The following is a 21,171-nucleotide window of genomic DNA, read 5'->3' on the forward strand; positions in this document are numbered from 1 at the left end:
GAGACGCCTACTGTGAGGCGCTGGAAAAAAATTAACTAAAATCAGGCTGTATGAAATATTTAGCCTTCCAGTATATCACAGGGGTTTGAAAGTGTAAACAAGACAAAAATGGATTCCTTGGTGCCCTCAAATCAATCCCCCAAAATGGTTAGGGCATCTGTTTCTGCTAAATTTTGTTTACATCGGCAGATTTGCCTTAATTGCAGTTGTTTATCTCTCACTGTCCCCGGGGCCCTAATCTCCCGATTACTAATACTTAACACTCATTTCACATCTAAAGCTACTTCTAATCCTCAACAGGTTTGGGGGGCTCTTAAAATTATTGAAGCCGCAGAGGCGGGAGACACAGCCTCTTTGTGAAGGGAACATTTTCTTATCTACTACCAGCTGGGCCCAATCATCACCAGGGATGGCTGCAACAAAGGTGCTAAAAGGCTCTTCCACAATGGCTGCTGCTCCACTGGGGATTCGGAGGATGAAAAAGAGCTTTGATGGAAAAATCTGAACAAGAGGCTAAAGCAGTCCAGCCAAATAAAGTTACTGTCATAATCAAATGCTGTCAATCACCATGAAAATCCAATTAAAAAGGTTTCAGCACAGCCCTCTTAAGTGGAAAAATGTACCCTATTTATACAAATTTTTGTCAACGCCACACCAGTCCCACAATTAGATAGTACTGCTATTAATTGAATCTTCCCCACCCCACTTTAAAAAGAGATGCAGGCCATTCAGACGCCTTCTGGGGGAGCTGAGATGCACAGGCTATTGGTATACAATTAAGAGTTAATCGGGTTACATTTGAAAATTCCATTTTTATTTGTGTCAAGGGAACAAACTAAAAATAAAAAAAAAAAAAACCAAAGGGAACCTTTGCAAGAATAAAATGAATGGTACCTATTCTCCTACTTCAGAATCAGTGACCATTTATATTAAGAGAACAGAGAAACGGTAAACCAGGATACTGGAAAGAAACTAGTCCATGCTCCAGCAAATGTCTCTCGGTAGACCAAGGCCTCATGTTTAATTCTAATCTTGAAAATTAAATAGAGGACAGAAGGCCCAAACGTCTCCCTCCCCTGCCTGTCTGCAGTCTCTAAATGGCCAAGTGAACCTCAAATTATCTGCAGGCAAATTGGGCCCCCCAAATAACTATGTATCTACAAAAGGCCTCACTGAAACAGCAAGACTTGTGATCCCCAGAGGTCTCTCTCAAAACTGCTACAAATTAAAAAGCAAACAACCCATTAAACAAATCCAGCTGGTTACAACTGTAAGTAAGAGGCTTCTAATATTTTTTCCAGCTCTTGAAATTCCTGGCTAGACTCATTAATAATTGATAAGTATTGCATCTATTTATTGATAAGTACTCACAGGAAAACAACTTTGCTACCTTCAATAGCAATTCCCAAATCCCAGGGCCTAGGCTTCAAGATTCTTCAATGCTTCCCCCACAAATGGCTGAGTGCCTTTGGTCTTTTTCAACTCAATACCAGATGTATGCTACCCACCAAGAGCTGGGGGTGGGTAGCATACATCTGGTATGTTGATAAAGACCTTGGGGTCCCCAGTCATCAATCTAACCAGATAAAGACGGTACTGACTAGGTGGTCTCTTCTAGGTCTTGGCTCTCTTGATTTGGAATTAACTGTCAGAGGTGAATTCTCAAATGGTCAGAGTATGTGCCAAAGAGCAATGGTTCTGCTGGTCGGTTGCCTGTTTAACAACACTTTCTGGGTCTTCCCGTAGCAGTGGTGTATCTAGGATATTGCACTGGCCCTGGGCACATGGCGCCACTGAGCAGTTTCTGTTAACCTGGTATGGCCCAATGTCCTTCCTCAAGCACAGTAATGTGTTAATTAAAAGATTAATGAGCCTGACTTATATTTTGGAGCTGATATGATAAAGTTATCTAAAAGAGGAGTGTTATATGGTTGAAAAGGGGCACAATTTCAGTGCTTGCCATAGGCACCATTTTCTGCAGATACATTGCTGGCTGTACTGCTCAGTGGTGCCACGTGCCCAGGGCTAGCGCAATCTCTGCCATACTTGCCATATCCTAATTATGTCTCTGTGTACATCCAGGGTGGGATGGCTGAACCATGGTGCCTGTTCTGATTGGTTATGCCCACGCTGTATTGGTTGTTACATGCTTTGAATATTATCCCTGCAAACACTGTCACATCCTAGAAATTTCATTAATTTGGCATCTGATTATCTCACCCAGATGACCTCTCAAAGTAGGAAGCCAAATGGAAACCCGTCATCAAACCATGCATTCTAGTACGGCCATCCTAATTTACACTCCGGATCACAACGACCAGGGATCGTTTGTTCTTGAGTTAGCTTCTTCGGCTTTACTTTATGCATTCCTGGAGAGCGAGGGACACGTCTTGCTTGGCTTTCTCTGTTTAGTGTTTCACTGAATTGCATTAGAGAGAACGGTATGTGGAAAAGGGAATCAAGACTGTTTTCTTTAGTTAGATCAGAGAACTTGCCTGCGTGACAGGACAATTATAAGATCATGATCCTCCTGCAAGGAACTTACAATCTACTTGGAGAAAAAGGGCAGTAAACCAGTGAGTCTCACCCCTGGCTGCTCCTTAGAATCACCTGCAGAGCTTTTAAAAAAAAAATAGTACCTGCTCCCTGGTCCAAGAGATTGTTTGATCTGGGCTTGGATCCAGGCTTTTTCTTTCTTTAAAACCTCCCAGGTGATTCTGATGAGCTGCCAGGGTTAAGAACCACTGTACTCCATGGGCCGACTTGTGGACAGAAGAGAGATAAGCGCTGTTCCAAGTTAGAGACAATACATGCTGGAGGGCTTCAGAGAAGAGAGCAAGGGCTCTGAAGGAAAGGGGTCGGGGAAGGCTGAGGGAGGAAGTGGGGGACCTCCAAGGACAGGGGAAAGGAGGGCATTCTAGGGTGGGGACACCACCCAAATAGAAACCTCCAATGAGCTGAGGAGCCTCAAATGAGGAACTAATGTATGACATACTCCAAAGACTCATCTCAGCCCCCTGTGATTTGGTAAAACACTGAAGAGCAGCCCCATCCACTGTGAATAGGAAGGGACTGCGTTCAAGATACCCCAATGATTCCTGCAGTCAATGGCTACACAGCCTCCTTGTGCCTTGACGTGTGATGTTGGGAAGATGACAGCCAGCCCGATAAAACAAGAAAGAAGCATTGCAGATATGAGTTCAAACAATTGCAATCTTAAACGGCCAAATCATCACCCTATTAAGAGATTTGACTTGACCGATGCAGAAAAGAAGTTATCCTTAACTGGTTGGGAAATTAAAACTGTCAGATCACCATGATCAAGGAATGACAGATTTTATCTATCTGTATCTCTCTTGCTATGTGCATGTATGTATATCTCCATATAAACAAATAAGTACATAAACACACACACATTTAAAGTCTTGTGAAAAGATTAAGCGGCCATGTCTATAGAAAAACAAAGCTCCTTTTCTGGGGTTATAATCTCTCTGTTCTTGCTGAAGTGCTAACGTGTCATCAAAAATTCAAATTAAAGCTGTCTGATGTACTGCGATCTCAGACGGCCAGACAGCGATTCTGCCGTTGTAAATATGGGCAATTAAAAAACTAAAATCAACTTCTTTACTAGTGGATTCCTATTTATAAGCAGACACAAAGAGATGATTTTAACGGCCTTCAGAACTTGAAAATAAATAAAGAAAATCATTACATGGTTGTCAGCTGTACCCTCTGTGGCACTCCTGTGCTCCTGTGATGGCTTTTGTGCTTAAAGGAAATAGTGAGTTGAAGTTACAACCCCAGCCAGGGCTTCTTCCTGCATGTTTTGGGGCTGTAGCTAATGAGCTGATGTGCACCTCCAAATGAGTAACAAGAAGCAAACATGACGTCTGCAAGAATGGTGGCCAGGCTCATAGGAAACTGGCCCTAAATGTGTGTTTTAAGAGATGCTCTATATGACACAGGCAATCGCTACATGTTGTGAACTTGGAATCAAGTTCAGAACCACTTATTCACCACTTTTGGTATTTTAAAAAGCTCAGACTTTTGCAAGCAAAGTGGCCTATGAATGTCCTCCAAGGGGGCTGCAGAAATGTGCTTTTCCTTATATTTGTACTGAGGCACAACCAGACCCTGCATCACAATAACCGGAAACCTGTCAAGCTTGTGAGACGTGGTGATAACGTGGAGCTTTCTCTGAGGCCTGCGCTCCCAGAAAGCAGGTGCCGTTGTTAGTTGCTGTGGAGTCGATGCCGACTCAGGGCGACCCTGTGTGGGCAGAGTAGAGCTGCTTCACAGGATTTTCAAGGCTGTGACCTTTCGGAAGCAGATGGCTAGGCCTGTCTTCTGAGGTGCATCTGAGGGGGTTTGAACTGCCCACCTTCTGGCTAGAAGTCAAGCACTTCACTGTTTGCACCACCCAGGGAGGGACTCCTCCTAGAAGGCAGTAACAGGTGAGGAGTCCTCCCACCCTCTGGTATCCACAGAGGACCACCCTGTTCTCATCACAGTCTCCATCCTTCCTTGTGACTTCTTTAAGACTTGAGGATGACTGCCTGTGAAACCTCGACCCCCTCCCTTTTCTTCGAGTCATTCCTAATTAATGAATGTGCTCTCCACTTTAACAGCCTGAATAAAACCATCTCCTCAACTGTCCAGTGCATTCTGCCTTCCACAGTGGTCAGACGGTTTGGGTCTAATAACGGTGAACAAAGCCATTTGGTGTGAACCCAAAGGTCACGCTGGAATTTGAATGCAGTAAAGGCAAAAATCCAATGTGGTGGTTCCTCTGTTTTTCAAAAGGGACCACAAAGATGCCCAATTTAACATATACCTTGATTAACTGAGAGACCAACTAACTGAACTATCTGAAAATGTAATTACAATCAGGTTTCGAAAAGCTACCAGTGACAATTTAACTTAGAGGAGTTAAACAAGTTAACATCTCTTTGCAAGTAAATAAATGTTTAAACAGATTTTTCTTGAGCTATTTGGTGTTTATTAGCCCCCAAACATTACCACCTCTTATAAATAAAGCCTCCTCTGAGAAATGAGATGCCTTCAAGTTTGCAGCTGCTAGGATCAGACGGAGGGGACACAAATCCAAAAGCTCTATTTTGCTGACGCCCCTCCCTCTAAGAACCGCCCCTGCATCTTATACTGCCGGTCCCACTATTTACTTGCTTTCTAAGCAAAATGTCAAATTTCAATTGCAAACTGCACCCTATGTTTCTTTTTAGGTGCCTGAATTGAAAACCAAACCCAAGGAAATGGTCAACGAGGACGCCCTGCTCTGGAATGTACGAGGAAATGCACAAAATAACAGGCATTATTAGAACCTAAGGAGAAAACCCATGTTTTTAAACAATTACTAAAGCAGTATAGTAATAGCATAAAGACAATTTCTGCGCCAGCTTGTTTCTCTGAAATTCTCTCTGCCACTGAACAGCTAGAACAGATAATAACTATTAGTAAATCAAACTCCTCTGCAGTATCCAGCTGTGCCTCACGCATTTCCATACAGATAGAATGGGTATATGTTTTTAATATGTATGTGAGACGTACTTTCACCACAGCTGAAGTGCATGCTACAAAGGAGGAGGAGAATGGGGATCGGATCAGCATGAGATAATAAAGTGGCCTAGATAAAGTATTAGCCAGCGATTGATCTCAAACCGGGATGCTGCTGCTTCTGACCTGATTACTTACTATGCATAGATTCCATTAAATAGAGCTTAGACATGGAAAGCTTCGGAAAATACTCTAAATGCATAGAAGGGTCTACAGTACTCTGAGCCAAAATTGTAACTGCATGGGTGCTGATGGCCCACACGCTCCCTGTCCCAGTCAAGGCCCGCATCCAGGACTGGGCGGGGAGGTTAAAGGGCTGCCTGGCAGCTGGTGGGAGGCCCTACTGAGTCCCACAGGGACCTCCCCTCCCCTGCTCCACCTCAAGCAAGCACCCCAGTGAATGCCTTGACACTTCTGAGCTGCTTCCCTGGTCCTGGCGGTACAGTTTTAACTAATGGAACAGGAAGGCAGCGAGGGGGCTTAACAATCATTTAGGGTCATGGTCCCCTTTGAGAAACGGATGGCACCTGTGACCTCTTCTTTTCAGAACAGCGCAAATCTCTGCATGCATGCGTGATTCTGGATGTGCTTTCAGGGGCTTTAACAGACTTCTTGAAGGCACAGGCCCTAGGTCAAAGCCTGCTGACCTGGTCCGCCCCCTTCATCCTGCAGATGAAGACACTGAAGGCCAGATGCAATGGGGCTTTGCTTGAGGTTATGCCTCTGGGAAGGGATGGAGACTTTCTCTGCTAAACTACAGCCTGACCTTCGCCACAAAAGAATCCTAAAGGAAGATGAATTCCTGAGAAGGAATTCTTTGTGGTTTGCAAAGGTAAACAGTCTTTACAGAAATGCTTCCATCATGTCTCTTTTACTTAAAAATATTTAAGCATATAAATGCTCCTTAGAAGCAAGGATGGCAAGACTACGTCTCACATACTTCGGACATGTTATCAGGAAGGGTCAGATCCTGGAGAAGGACATCATGCTTGATAAAGTACGGGGTCATGGAAAGAGAGGAAGGGCCTCAGCGAGATGGACTGATACGGTGGCTGCAACAATGGGCTCAAACATGGCAACAATTTTGAGGATGGCGCAGGACCAGGCAGTGTTTCGTTCTGTTGCGCATATGGTCACTGTAAGTTGGAACCTACTCAATGGTACCTAACAACAACAACAAGCATATAATTTGAATAGCAAAAGTAGACTAGAACCCCCCATCTCAATGTTCCCACCTCTGGCTTGTCTCTATGTCCCTGAGTTTTTTGCTGCTCTCAATCTGATTATGGAAATGTTGGGAAGGCTTCTCTACCACCTTTGCTATTCCTCTTCCTTCTTGTTACCATCCTGTTCTGAGCCAGAAGCTGGCTTTTTTCCACATAAACCATGACGTCCTTGCTTGGTTGTCTAAGTCTGCTGAACATTCAGCCAGACACCTCTTCAGTGTCTCTACTGCCTGACAACTTTTTCCTAAGTTTGTTGGTCCTATGTCACAGAGGTGAGGCAGCCCTGACATAGGACTTTCCTGTGACTCACATGAGGGAATTGAAAACTGGGCTTTTTAATAATGGATCATTATTATAGGAACAGAGAGAGTTTGGCGGTGGGGGGGGGGTCCCTATGTGTCCGGTGGTGTCAGCATGCTGAGTGTCCCTGACTTCCTGCATGGCTAGTTTTCCTTTGTTGGGTTTAAAGGTGACTCCTGATTTTCAACAGGCTTTCAAAGAATTAAAAAAAAAAAAAAAGTGAGATCATCCCCAAGGATGAGGAACTTCTGTGTACTTGAATGGGCATTCACTCAAGAAGAAAAGGTACATGTGGGTGGGTGCACTGCTTCTATGTAGAGTTAAAAGTTTTCAGACCTGGACCCCAAGGTTCCTTCTAAAACAAAAGTCAAAAACAACCAAACCCATTGCTGTCGAGTTGATTCCAACTCACAGCGACCCTCTAGGACAGAGTAGAACTGCCCCATGAGGTTTCCAAGGATCGGCTGGTGGATTTGAACTGCTAACCTTTTTTGGTTAGCAGCCATAGCATGCCATAGCTCTTAACCACTGTGCCACCAGGGCTCCTGGGTTCCTTCTACAGAAGCGGTATTTCTCAAAAGATTTCTCAGCTGGTGGTGAATATGTTGCCTTTCTGAACTTCACCTTTGTGGATCTAGAACTCCACAAGGTCAGTGTCAAAGGGATTTCTGTTGCAGTAGGCACTAGAGGCTTTGCAGGGCTCTGAAAAGGTCTGGGCCTAAACAGACTCATGCTTTGCCCATCCTGCTTCCTTTGCCTGGAGTGACCCCCGCCCTGAAAACTCTTATTAAAATTCAATCCATCCTCCTAAGGGCCTTTTCAAATACTGCCTCCTCCTCCATGCAGTTTTTCCTCATTTCCCCAAATGGATCCCCAAATGACTCTGCAATTGTTTTAGAGTAGTTATTTCATTCTAGTTCCTTGTACACTTGCTGTATCTCCTGCAAGACTATGCACATGTGGCTTACTCTTCTTTACATCTTCTGCTGAGTCTAGCACAGGACTTTGCACATAAAACCAAACCTCCTCCCCCTGTAAAAAAAACAAAAACACAACCAATTGCCATTGATTCGATTCTGACTCATAGTGACTGTGTAAGACTGTATGGAACTGCCCCACAGGATTCCAAGGCTATAAACTTCATGGAAGCATACTGCCACATCTTTCTTCCATGGAACGGCTGGTGGGATCAAACTGCCGACCTTTCAGTTAGCAGCCAAGTGCTTAACCACTGTGTCACCAGGACTCCTTACTTTGTACGTTAAAAAAAAAGAAAAACCCAAACCCGCTGCAATCGAGTCAATTCTGACTCACAGCGACCCTACAGGACAGAGTAGAACTGCCCCATAGGGTTTCCAAGGATCGGATGGTGGATTTGAACTGCTGACCTTTTGGTTCGCAGCCATAGCTCTTAACTGCTGCCCCACCAGGGTTTCCTCTGCACATACTGATCTATAAATATCTGCTGAATTAAATTGTTTACCTCGTTTTGAGATCTCCCAAGAGGATGTAGATGCTGATGATGAAACTTTTTGAGTGAATTCTTTATGAAGCTTAACGGCCACATGGCAGAAAACTGCACCGGCTCACGTGAAATCTGGACCCCCAGAAAGTGAGCAGTAAGGGAACTTCTTGGTTCAGCATTAAGATACTTCCACTCAGGACATAAAAATGACAACCATCCCAACAACAATCACACAAAGTAGAGGAAGCTGAATAGCTAAATAACTAAATGAGTTCTAACACTGGGATTTTAACGACCTCAAGAGTCTAAAGTTGAGTTTTACATTTCATCTTTAAGATTAACATAGTCAAAACAGCAAAGGTGATTTTAAGACTTGATATTGGGTCCAGTATATAAGGTAACCCCTTCAAATGAAAAGACAATAACCTCTTGAGTGCCTACTATGTGCATGGCCAGGCCCAGGGGTGAGGGGATCTGGCCCAGTCCTCCTCTGCATTCTGATTTACTTAGGCTGGGACTTGCAGGGCTCACTGGTGGTCAGCACCATACCCGGAGTCCATTTAAGAGTTCCCTGTTGGTGAATCTGTCCCTCTCAGTATTTCCATCCTGCCGATCTCTAATTTTCTTCATCTGCTTTGGAAAATACAGGCCCATAATGCAGCTGATAAAGCCTGAGGTGTGCAGACCATGCTGGTGTCTGCTGGTTGGAGTTACTGCCCTTGGGAGGTAAACTGCTCTCTTTGGGAAAGGCACAGGCCCCCACCCACAGGGACAAATGGGCTCACGCACTGCAGAGGAGGCTTTCACTTCCAGGGGGACCACCATCACACAGGGTGCAGGCAGAGAAGGAGAAGGAGAAATTAAAGCCATTAATATGCTAGAAGGAATCGAGAGACTGATTCCTTAAGATCTGGCCCCTCAGATGTGACTCAAGGTTAAGCTCACCTAAGAAAGGGACAACCCACTTTCTTTCCCATCCTCTATTGGGCCCAATCTTTTGGCCAAAGGTGGTCTGGGCTCAATCCCCGCGGCCACAGGAGCCTCATGTTCCCTAATTTTTCCTGCCTTCTTGCTGAGCCTTTACCAAGCCAGGGATGCCTCACTCTTGCTATACTCTGGGAATAAATTCATTTAACATCAAACAGTGAGCAGTACTAGAACTAATGTTAAATTAAGTATAGGATAATGCTCCCTACGACTAAATTGTTTGTTGTATTTTATTCATGTTTATTAATTAAAAATTCAAGACTGCACATGTCAGGGTATTTAGTTGTGAATATATCTAGATATGTATTCCTCCTCATACATCTTACACACACATAAGTGCACGCGCGTGTGCGTGCTTCCAGGACATTGAAAGTGCTCACCCTTCAGGCTCCATCTTTATGATCTGCCACCCTGGGGTGGTGTTCCTTACCAAGACACGCATACGTATATATTTATGGTGTATGTGAGATCTGCAGATGTTTTATTTATAAGTGGCCAGCTCATTGCAGCACTGAAACATGCATTTACAAACAGGTATCTGTTTTATGAAGTCCTATTCCTTTGTTTTAATAGCCAAGCTATCCAGCCATAGCATAATAACACACAAGGTAAATGGTCTCCATCTCTAGAACCTGTTCCAAGTTTTCTCAAATGTGACTAACTGCAAGAATTTCCCAACCATTGAAGGGACCAAAAAAAAAAAAAAAGACCAGTGTATTCAAGACATGAAACCTGCACAGTTAAGAACTGCAGAGGTTTTAGGGGTGAACTTTAACTTGAAACTACCATGAAAACTGGGACTTTGCTCTGGGGGGTAATATGAAGGAGAAAAGTACCTTCCTGGAAAGCAGTCATGATACAAAGGGAAACATACCTCTATTTTATATTTGGGGTGACATCTGTACTACATAGAGGTTTGGGTGCTTGGAGAATTCATTAGGATGGAATGCAGAGAAGGAAAACCTCCCAGCTGATAGCTGTAAAATGCATATTGATTAAATAAAGAAGGGAAAGAAAATTGACTGGAATTTGCTCTGACTGCAGAAATCTAAAGACGGGGACGGCACGCAAAGCACTGAGAAGTGCAGGCTATGATTATTATTTACTCACGCTCTGTCCTAACGTTATTCTAACAGCTTGTGCATTGTCAAATCAACAATCTGCACTAAATAAATGACCATTTGGGAATTGTTAGGGAGCATCTCTGTTCCCCTCCCTGCTTGACTCAAAACTGTCATTTACAATCAAAGAAAGCTGCCTTGGAGCTGAGAACACAGGACCAGCCGCCTTGTAGTTGCCTCTTTTTTCTGGGGAAAGACCAAAGATTCACATTAACTTGATCTTTTGCAGCCAATCTGATTTCATTCTACATGAATCCAAGAGGACTCCATGCCACATTCGGAATTTCCTGCACTAAAAACTTAGCGTTGACGATCCTTTCTGTTACCAATCCTCTGAATTTTGAAAGGCTGTGATGGCGAATGAGCACAGAGTGACCAACATTAATTTGTGACCCTTGAGTGAAAGCATTCCATATTAAGTTTCAAAATGGTGGAGAATGTTTAAAAAATGAAAACTAATAACATTTGACAGTATGAGTTTCAAGAATGCCTACTCAAATGAGGTAAATGATGATGTCTCTCAGAGCCTGGGGATGTTTTAAATTGCATTTTGGCCCTTCTAACAGAATTCTAAAGTAACTACAAGTCTACTTACCATCAGTTCCTCAGGTGCTGGCCTTTCTTTTGGCTGTTTTCGCATGCTGTAGGGGGAAAAAATCTCCTATTATCTATATCATTTGAAAAGGTGCTATAATTCCTACTCGCCTTAGAATCTGAATACGCTTTCAAAATTCATCATGTTCAGCTCTTGGCCAAAGTATTACCATATAGCCTCTTTCTTTTATTTTGACCTTTAATTAATCAGCTTTCTGGAGACCTCATGAATTGGAAACAGAAAAATTATTTTTTTGGAGTTACAATACAGACAAAAAGAATGAATTTAAATTTATTCTAATTCTACTTTTGAATGAATTTGAGAAAAGCAGCAATATTCTCCTCCTGACCCAGTTATCAACTTATTTCAAGCTTAAATTTGGGGAACAATATACTTTTTTTTTTTTGTAATTGGGATAAGACAGCAAGAAAAGAAACAAGACTGTCATGTCAAATGAGAAAACATCTCATTTTTTCATTATTGGCATGACAAGTAACATATAAAAGAGGTCAAGAATCTAGAGGACATCACAAAATTACCAATGGGTTCTTATACATCATCTCAGACTTTCATTTATTTTGGCTATGACGCAAGTTGATGATTCATTAAACAGCCGTGGGAAAGCTAAATTTGTTTAAGCTGCTTAGAGAATCACATTCCTCATGCAAAGTATTTCTTGCCTTCCACGCAATAGGTACAAATAGGTCTTATTAGTAGCTGTAGAACGTATTTAGCTATGTGATGAAGCAGCCACACGTGGACCCCAGGTGATCGTTGGTAGCTGTCTACTTGATAGCCACATCTGTTCTAAGCTCAGAGCATCACAAGGAGAGATGCTGCTTCTACCGCTTCCCGATGTCATTGATTCTGACTCACAGTGACCCTATAGGACAGAGTAGAACTTCCCCATAGGGTTTCCAAGGAGCGCCTGGTGGATTCCAACTTCCGACCTTTTGGTTAGCAGCCAAACTTTTTAACCACTGCGCCACCGAGGCCCCTTCTATCGCTTGGAAGCTCTAAATCACACAGGTGCTTTTTCTTTATCTAAGGCAACCTCTAACAAGCAAGAGGAAAATCCTTTATATAATCTCTGCACTTGACGACGGTATTTTTTTCTAAATAGATTCAATGATCATTTGGTAAACAAGAACCGTAGTTATGAACCATTAATGACATTGAGGACATTTGCCTTTCCTATAAATAACCACATGCACCTCTCAAATACCACATCCATTAGCAAGTAATTCAAGCTGTCTAGCCAGTGGAGCTGGTAACAGTCCTAATCTGACACTCCCAAGTAGCTGTACCTCTTGGGAAAACAAGGCTATTACCCACTATCATTTCTGTTTCGGCTTGACATCTGTGGAAATTTCAACACAGGTTATCTCTCTCTCTGTCTCCATAAAACTTCTATGTAACAGCTGATTAATTTTTTCGACAGGATGAAGGCAAAGTCTTACCCACATTTTTTTTTCCTGCTCAGAACCGCTCCCACCCCCAGGTCGGTTTCAGACTACACAGGAAGATAAGCCCAGTGGTCCTGCCATGAATCCAACACCCTGGGTGGCTGGTGCCCAAACCGGGCTCTCAGGGGAGCATGGGAACCTCATGGTTTGTTATTCGACTTCTACATTTCAAATGGGGTCATTCCCACGAAGTGCTTCTGAGTGTTTTTAGGAATTCCATGTAACAGAAATTAAGAAAGATTAATCTATACTTTTAGATAATGGCACTAATGTTAGTGAGCTTCAAAACAGCTTAGGATTCCAATGTTTAACCTGTATGTATGCTTTTTTTCCCAATGTGGCATGCTTTGGAAATCAAATGTTTTCAGAGTAAAAATATTTTTTAAAAGCTACAGAATATTATATAAGTATTTTAAATAAATAGAAACAGTGTTAATAAAATTTTCAAAGTCAGGGGGGAAAATCTCTGCCACATATTTTTCTATGGAATATAAACTGTACGAGACATTTTTATTAAGAGGTAACATACTACACTTAGTCAAAAAGGTGATAAAGCCTGACATTTATATTAAGGAATATTTCTTGGGTTCCCTTTAGCGTAATCATCAGATGGATCATGGGGAGGGGAGGGGACAGTGTACAGCCATTTCGGGTTAGCAAGGACTCCTGGCTGTACCGCTTCACCGCACCACACACAGGAATGACCGGCTCCTTTTGTCGGTCTGCCCGTTCATCTTCCACCAGTGGACACAACTCGGAGGTGATGATGAAATGAGGAATTTGGTGATTGAAAGAAGGAAAGAGAAGTAAAGGCAGTTATAAAGGACTTTCAGAAGGTCTGGACCAGTGTCTAGTTGGTTCTGTCCCTTGCTATGAGGGAGGGCATTCTTATGCTCCCAATTTCCTCCTCTCTTGCTCCTCAACAATTTTCTCTCTATGCTGGGGTAAGGGAAAGGGCAGAAGGAGGGCAGCAGAGCAGCTGGGCCTTCTAAGGCCACGAGACTCCTGCCGGACGGGGGAAGAGGTGGATGCTGGTAAAAGGGATAATAAAAGAAAGCCTCATTCTGCTGTGAATAAGAAGGCAGAAGGCTGGAAAAGAACCCTTGGCAGAAAAATGCCTGTTTCCTTAGGTGTAAAGTGACAAGGGGTTGCCTGGAGACTCTGAGGCCCCTTTGGATCTAAATCCTGTGGTTCCTCTCAGTTCCTAAGGGTTAAAGTGAGCCTAATGGAGCTGTATTTTCATAGTATTTTAAACACCAAAATTCATCGAAATGGGTTCCCAGTACTGCATTGAAAGTATAAGCGAAGATAAAAGTTATTTACGAAAATCCAATGAATTAACAAATTATGTTGCTTCCACTAAGTGAATGACAGTTTTACTGGTAACTTGAGGTTACATTAATAAAAATAAGCTTCATATGTCTGTTCAATAGGGGCTATAAAATTGAGTATCTCTTGAACAGCAAAACAAAACAAAAAAGGGGAGTAACACTCTCTGTGCCCAAAGTTAGTAGCCTGATTCTCAGCAGTTTATTAAAGTAGGAAAAAGCCTCTGAAGTACATTTATGACCCTTTGTGTAAATAACGTTTACATAATTTAAACAATTTCTTCAGCTTTGCTGCCCCATCTGCCCAAGGCCCCAAAGTCCCTCCCATCTCCAAAAGGAAGCAGGGAGAGCCATAAGGTCTCCTAGAGCCACTGAGTTAATGGCATGTATCATTTACATTGAGGGCACAACATGTTTGCAAACAGGACTCACCACTGAGTGATGAAATGTACAAATGGCTCAGAGAACTCGCCAACCGGAAGGATGGGCGAATCCTGGAAGGAGGAAAAACAAGTCACCGCAAGTCACAACAATTCCTTTTCTTTCTTTATATTCCACCCTTCCACAGCAAGGGAGCAGTATAAAGATGAATATATAACAAGGATTTACCACCATGAAAAAAAAAAAATTTTTTTTTTTTTTTTTTTTTACCATGAGGAGAGGAAAATAAGGCCACATCCAATTAATACCACTGTCTACACCCTCTTCCACGTTTGTTTAAAAACGCCAAATCTAAAGCCACACACATTTTACAGTGGTGAGAAACAGGAGAGCAAAGAGGGAGGGAAGGTGAAAAAAGGACAATGATAGCCGCAGGGTAGGAAAGAAGGTAGGGAAAGTGTAAATGAGAAATTAATGATTATTTAAGTAACACACAAATGGTCTTGTAATTAACAAAGAGCTGTGAAATTATTCTTGTGTTGACCTTTGTTTCTTTTACTGGATTTGCTATTTATTTACACTTTCATTTTTATTTACATTTATTTGTATCTTCAGTGGCAGCTTAACTGCTTGCTCCTAAATGAATCATTTGGGTCAGATTCTTTTTTTGTTTTTTTTTAACTTAAATAGAAAGGATTTTGTAGGGGGAAGTTGTTTCCTGAAAAGAAATTTCAGCCTATTTTTGCCAACCTGGGCAAACTCGTCTCTAACATAATTAGGAAAGCTGATGAATTAAGGACACAGGACAAACTCCCACCTAGGCCACCAAAGAGAACTGGGGGGGAGGGGGTGGGAATCACGCAAAAGGGCAGAAAACTACACCGCAACAAACAACAAGCACCACGTAACACAGGAAGTACATAACACAGGGAGCAAACCCCGTCACCATCTGCAGAGGAAGGCTTTAAGAATTTAGGAGTTTTTCTAAGAATGACAGAGAGCTCCACTGTGTTTATAGTGTAACAGCTCAGGATGTAATGAAATTACACTGCAGAGTACTTTAACAGTCATCTCATTAGACCTACAGTTGGAACAAGAGAGCCACATAAAGTAGGCAGCTGCAAATGACTCCATTCTCATCTATTCTCATTTGCTATTAAAAATACCTTTCGGCGGCTTTTTTCCTTCCTGACATCCCTACACAAAGTGCCCTGCAAAGTATGATACATGCACCTATTTAAATTAACAAAGGAATGACTTATTTTAATCTCACTGCGCTTTGGAGTGCTTTGGCCATTTGGATGAGCAATATATCATTACATACAACCTTCCAGCGCTGCAGGCAAGAAACTCAGAGCATGCAGCATTTGGTCGGAGCCAAACAATTTCTCTAGCACACAACTGTGTCAAATGCATGCACGTATTCATTATTGAGAATGCGAGGAAATAGCTTTGATGTAGTGGAAAAAAGAAGATGATAAAAGCACCTCTGCAATATGCGTGTCATTATCAGTGGTGGCAGAGAGATACAATTGCACAGCCTCCTACGTGATTAGTAAATATACATATAATTGCTGTGGCCAATTATCAGAAAAATGAGATCGGTAATTACAAGACAGAAAATTAACTAGAACTCTTATTAAAGCTTTGTTTCCAATTCAAACATTTGGAAACTGCTGGAAAATACCATTAAATCAAAAGGAATTGAGGGGGTCAAAGCAGGCAAAAACAAAACAAAACATCCTGGAGAAGTTAAAAAAAAAAGAAAAGAAATAGGAACAAATGTTTCTTGGTTTTTATATAATCTGTCCTCTTCGAATTTACAATTCATCTAGAGGAGAAAAAGGTTAGTAATTCTAAACTTAAAATTATCTCATCAGTAGAGAAGGGTTCCCAAGAAAAAAGAAAAACAAAAGGGAAACGAGAGTAAAATAAAATCTTGCCAAGTTCAAAGGATTACATGCAGGCGTTACACACAGAGGACATGAAAAACAGGGAGTTGAGGAAAGAGTCCACTCAAAAGAAACAAGGCAGGCAGTAACATGACAAGTCCTCAATAAAGGTACTATAAAATGGTCACAGAAGTACTATCAGTTTGAAGAGCAAAAATAAAACATGATATCAATTTCAGCTCCAGCCTGTTCTAAGAAAGCCACATATATCACCAAGTCCACAGGAGTCTACAAGGCCCAGTTCAAGAAATAATATTTTACTGCCTCAAAAACCATTAATAAAAAGATAGTTCAAAGTCTGAGGTGTAAAAATTATAGACTCTGATCAGTTAGAAAGGATCTCTAAGTCATTACTTTCTGGGTTCTTTTTAGGAGGGGGTAGCACTGGAAGTGTCTGAGTGGTAGACATTTTAAAATCAAGGCTTAAGAAAATAAAATCTTGTATTAATGTGACTGAATATTTACCAAGACGGTTAAAATTCTGGACTGGATTTTCATAGAGATTTTGGTATAAACCATGATGCTAATGTGGACCTCATTTCAAAGTCTGGTACCAAGAGTAAATTAATGAATTACAGGCTAGGCAACTTGATGAAGATGTCACTTTAACACGGATGAGAAACAAAATGAGGAAATGTGACATCTTTGCATGGGTTTTTTTTTTTGCATGGGTAGTTAATTTTATTTAAGACCTGATATTGTAGCCTGTTAAGGTCCTCATAATATAAAACTAAGGAACACTGGGTGGTACCCATGAATAATTTATTTCATTTCTGAAAACGCCAGCCCAAGTCGACTCTGCAGAACCACAGAGTGGATTCCCATTTCTGTGGTGCCTGGAAAGAATCACTCATCAAAGACGTGGGGGCAAGTCTCATCTCACACGCATAATGCCAGACCTTTCTTTTTGTTTTAAAATCCATGTCTTTTGCATACCTCAAAGGAGAATTTTCTGAGATATGGAACACTGGCTGGTTGGGGGGAGGGGTCAGAATGCCACACACAAACATGGCGGGTAGGGGCAAAGGAGCCTTCTGAGAGCCCCCAAATTAAAAAATGTAGGTAGGCTACTAATACCCCAAAGGAAAGCAAGTGGATATACCCAACAACCTTTACTGCCTTGGAGGATTTTAAAGTACACTTTTCTCTTTTCAAGACCTAATTATTTTCTGCTTTGAATTTTTTGTTGATACTGTGTGTTTTCATTAACAGAAGCATGCTGAATCATTGAGTGTTACTGAATATTTGGTAGGTAATATGGATTTTTTTTTCCCCTCATCCAACGATCCTACACTCTGAGTCCCAAAGGACATACATTGTCCCACAAATTCCACCCCAGATGCTCCCTCGAGTCCAGAGGTACATACAGCATCCCAAAGAAAAAATTTCAAAATTCTCTTCCTTCTACCAAAAATGCACACACCTCATACAACACCCTGTAGAAATAGTAATTTGCAGCACAAGCCTGTTTTTTCTGTTTCAAACAGTCATAAAGGCTCCTACTTTTCAGCAACATGCACCGTCAGTGGGAAAGCAGCTTTCCAATGAACCTGAGAGGTGGAGAAAATGGGTGGGCAACCGTATATCCCAATGGTCATGAAAGGGTCAAATACAATTAGTAGCTTAGATGAGGATGTAAAAAAAAACAAAAACAAACAGAAAAAACTTCCAAGAACCTGCATATTTCTTTACTGAATTACAATCTGTGGGAAGGAGGGAGGAAGCCCATAGTAAACCTGTGCTCTGGTCTACCTGCAGTTTAACGGCTGCCCATTGGGAGGGAGAGCACCCAGTCACCATGAAGTTGCAGGGAGACAGAGAACCATGTCAAGGGGTTCAGAAGACCTAGTTAAGGAGCTGCTGCTGCTTATCAAAAATGTCCTCTGTGAAATGCAGTATATGGCTTAAGACGAAAAAATACATTTTCAAAACAGTGGCATGGATTGGAGAAGCAGTTACACTAATAACCCTCAGTACTGGCTGAAACTGACTCTAAATTGTTAATAAAAGTCACTCTTTTAAGGCCCTGGGTGTCATACTGCACCTAAGGGGCTTTTCTGTTTTTGGTGATGCTTTTCATATCACAGAGGTATGAAACAAGAACAGTGGACACAACCTTCACCAAAAGCCTTAACCTGAGTTTCTAGTCCCAAATCAACTTTAGAGCTCTGCTAAAGGGACACAGAGCTGGATCTTGTTATCGAACAAGCAACCATTATATAAAAACAGCTGCCATAAACCATTTCGTAAGCAATTCTGGTCATTGAGGAGGACAGTCCCCAAGTCTCAGAGGTTTCAGTGACTACCTGGTCAGCCCCTTTGCTAAACAACTGGAACACAAGCGTGGTGGGCACGCTGGAGAACAGCGAAGGACAATGGGAAAAAATTTGAGTGATGTCTTTGCCTTGTGAATAATGAACAGTTCAGGAAGGTCAACCCATTACAACTGAAACTGTTTAATTATTAATTATGCAGAATCTATGAGCAAATGGACAAGTTCAGAATGTTTAATGTGTGCTAAATTCAACTGGACTCTCTCTGGGTATTTTGTTATTAGCACTTGTCAGCAAGGTGCTCAGGCATAAAAAAAGGCAAGCAGCAGAAAATCTGAGAGTGTGTGTGTGTGTGCATGTACGTTTGTGTACCTGTACACTCAAAGAGGTGGGGACAGGAGGAGGGAGAAACAGGTCCAATTCCAACCACAGCTGCTCCTAGTTCGTTTCCACAGTAAGCTTGCCAGTCAGCAGTATACTTTGCAATCTTGAGAGCAGGCAGGTAAGTTGGGCACTTCAAATACGGGAAATATAAGCGAAAAAAATGCTTTCGAAATGCCTTGCTTAAAAGGGAGATCATTCTTTTAAAGGCATACTGTTTTTGGAACTAAAATGTTCCTTGGCGTTGAAAGGATCCATATCATTAATGTTTTTACACACACGTAGTGTATGTAAAACTGGTAAAATCTGATTAAGGTGAAGCCCTGGCGGCATAGTGGTTTAAGTGCTACAGCTGTTAACTGAGAAAGGTTGGCAGTTCAAATCCATCAGGCACTCCTTGGAAACTTTATGGGGCAGTTCTACTCTGTTCTATAGGGTCGCTGTGAGTTGGAATCAACTTGATGGCAGTGGGTTTGGTTTTTTGGTATCCTATCAGTAATGTCAATTCCTGATTGTGGTATTATACTAAAGTTATGAGATGTTTCCACTGAGGAAACCGTGTGAAGGGTACACAGGATCTCTCTGCAATTGCATGTGAACCAACAATTACGTCAAAATAGAAAGTGTGAAAATAAAGAGGTAGGGGACTATTTAAAGTAACTCAGAAGAGACCCAGATGCTCAGTAGAGCTCTGCTTTGTACAAAGGAGAAGCCTGGCATAACTACTCACCTGGAAAAAGCTAGGGAGCCTTAGTTTGAGGACTTCATTTTTGCCTGTAAATTCATAATTAAAGATGACAGTGGAACCTGACAATGACACGATGGTTAATTCAGACATTGATAGGGCACAGGCACAAAACACTAAGCGAAAATGATAAAATCGTTCATTATTTACTTGTTCACTCTAATAACTTTCCTGAACACCTACCATGTGCATGGCACTGGGTGCTGGGATCATTGTGGGATGACTGATACTTAACTCATGTCCTCAAAGAACTTGTGTACTATTCACAGGGGTACGACACCCCTAGTAAAGAGTCCTGCAAGGTGGGGGCAATGGCCAAGCATGCGTGGCAAGGCTGGGTGCTCACGCTATGCTGAAGAGCACTGGGTTTGATTCAGGTCGGCTGGTACCTATGGGTTCACAAAGGACAGTGGTGGCAGATAAAGAGCAAAAGGCCAGGGGGTTGTGAGATACCTTCTGTGCAGCCCTCCTTTCTGCCTTCCTCCCCAAGAGCACCTAGGGGTAAGGGAGGGGGACTCTGTATCTTATTCCTTTTCCTTTGTGTAAAACAAACATTCTTTCACATCAACGTTTTATACGTATTGGCAGTAAACAAGAGGAAGATAGGACAACTTCTCAAAAATCTCAAGAAAAAGAAAGGAAAAAAAAAAAGAATTCAGAGTATACTTCTCGACTGAGATTGTGGGTACAGACTGTCCAATTATGCTACCACCAGAATTACAACAAAGAACCATACTGAACAATTCTGGCCATTCGTTGCAACGTCTTATTTAGAATGCAGACTATTTACTGCAAAGTGTTACTCTAAAGCAAACCAACCAAAAACCAAACCCGTTGCCATCGATTCGATTCCGACTCATAGCGGCCCTATAGGACAGAGTAGAAGGACGCCATGATATTGTGCATGTGGCCCATGAAACTGGCCTGCTTGCTTTGTAACCATACGTTTGGAACTTTGAAAACGTGTTTTTTTTTTTTTTTTTTAACATTTAAGCCAGATTTAGCAGTTTGTTTTACCACTTTTGGAATAAATTTAAAATATACTTTTTTATAATCAGTTGAAAAACAAAACAAGACAAAACAATAGCCCTCAAGGAGTAGGCTGCTATTGAATTTTAGGGTCAGCTGTGTTGTGGGTTACATTAAAATCAGCCCGGGAAGTTAAATAAAACACGGCAAGGCTTCTAACTTTTTAAAAATAGCCTATTTCTAGACTTAATAGTGTCAAGTCACCCAGCTGACAGGTGGCTGACATCAGTGTATCACCTGGTGTCTGACTAGTGAGAGTCATGCTGTACATTAAAAAACAAGAAACAAAAAAGCTTGTAATTAAAACCTGGTGTTGCTTGGCCTGGTCCAACAATTTCCAGCCCTAGGTAC

The 21,171-nt window shown here is 41.9% G+C and overlaps 1 protein-coding gene across 25 annotated transcripts in view; it reads right to left on the minus strand.

Moving 5' to 3' along the window:
* MAP2K5 (mitogen-activated protein kinase kinase 5) overlaps positions 1–21,171 on the minus strand; it is a 279,846-nt gene that overhangs the window by 23,980 nt on the left and 234,695 nt on the right. For 13 of the 25 annotated variants that reach the window (XM_064267345.1, XM_064267344.1, XM_064267343.1 and 10 more), the window contains 3 exons: positions 19,777–19,853; positions 14,492–14,553; positions 11,266–11,311 (listed from right to left, as the gene is read on the minus strand). The exons of 3 other annotated variants lie outside the window; for them this stretch is intronic. In XM_064267345.1, coding sequence (XP_064123415.1) covers positions 11,266–11,311; positions 14,492–14,553; positions 19,777–19,853 — 185 coding nt within the window. Of the gene's footprint in view, positions 1–11,265; positions 11,312–14,491; positions 14,554–19,776; positions 19,854–21,171 lie in introns of those variants that run through there. 9 more of the 25 variants (XM_064267351.1, XM_064267354.1, XM_064267350.1 and 6 more) reach the window with 2 other exon arrangements.

This window comes from Loxodonta africana, chromosome 13, assembly GCF_030014295.1.
Source record: "Loxodonta africana isolate mLoxAfr1 chromosome 13, mLoxAfr1.hap2, whole genome shotgun sequence".
Taxonomy (NCBI): Eukaryota; Metazoa; Chordata; class Mammalia; order Proboscidea; family Elephantidae; genus Loxodonta; species Loxodonta africana.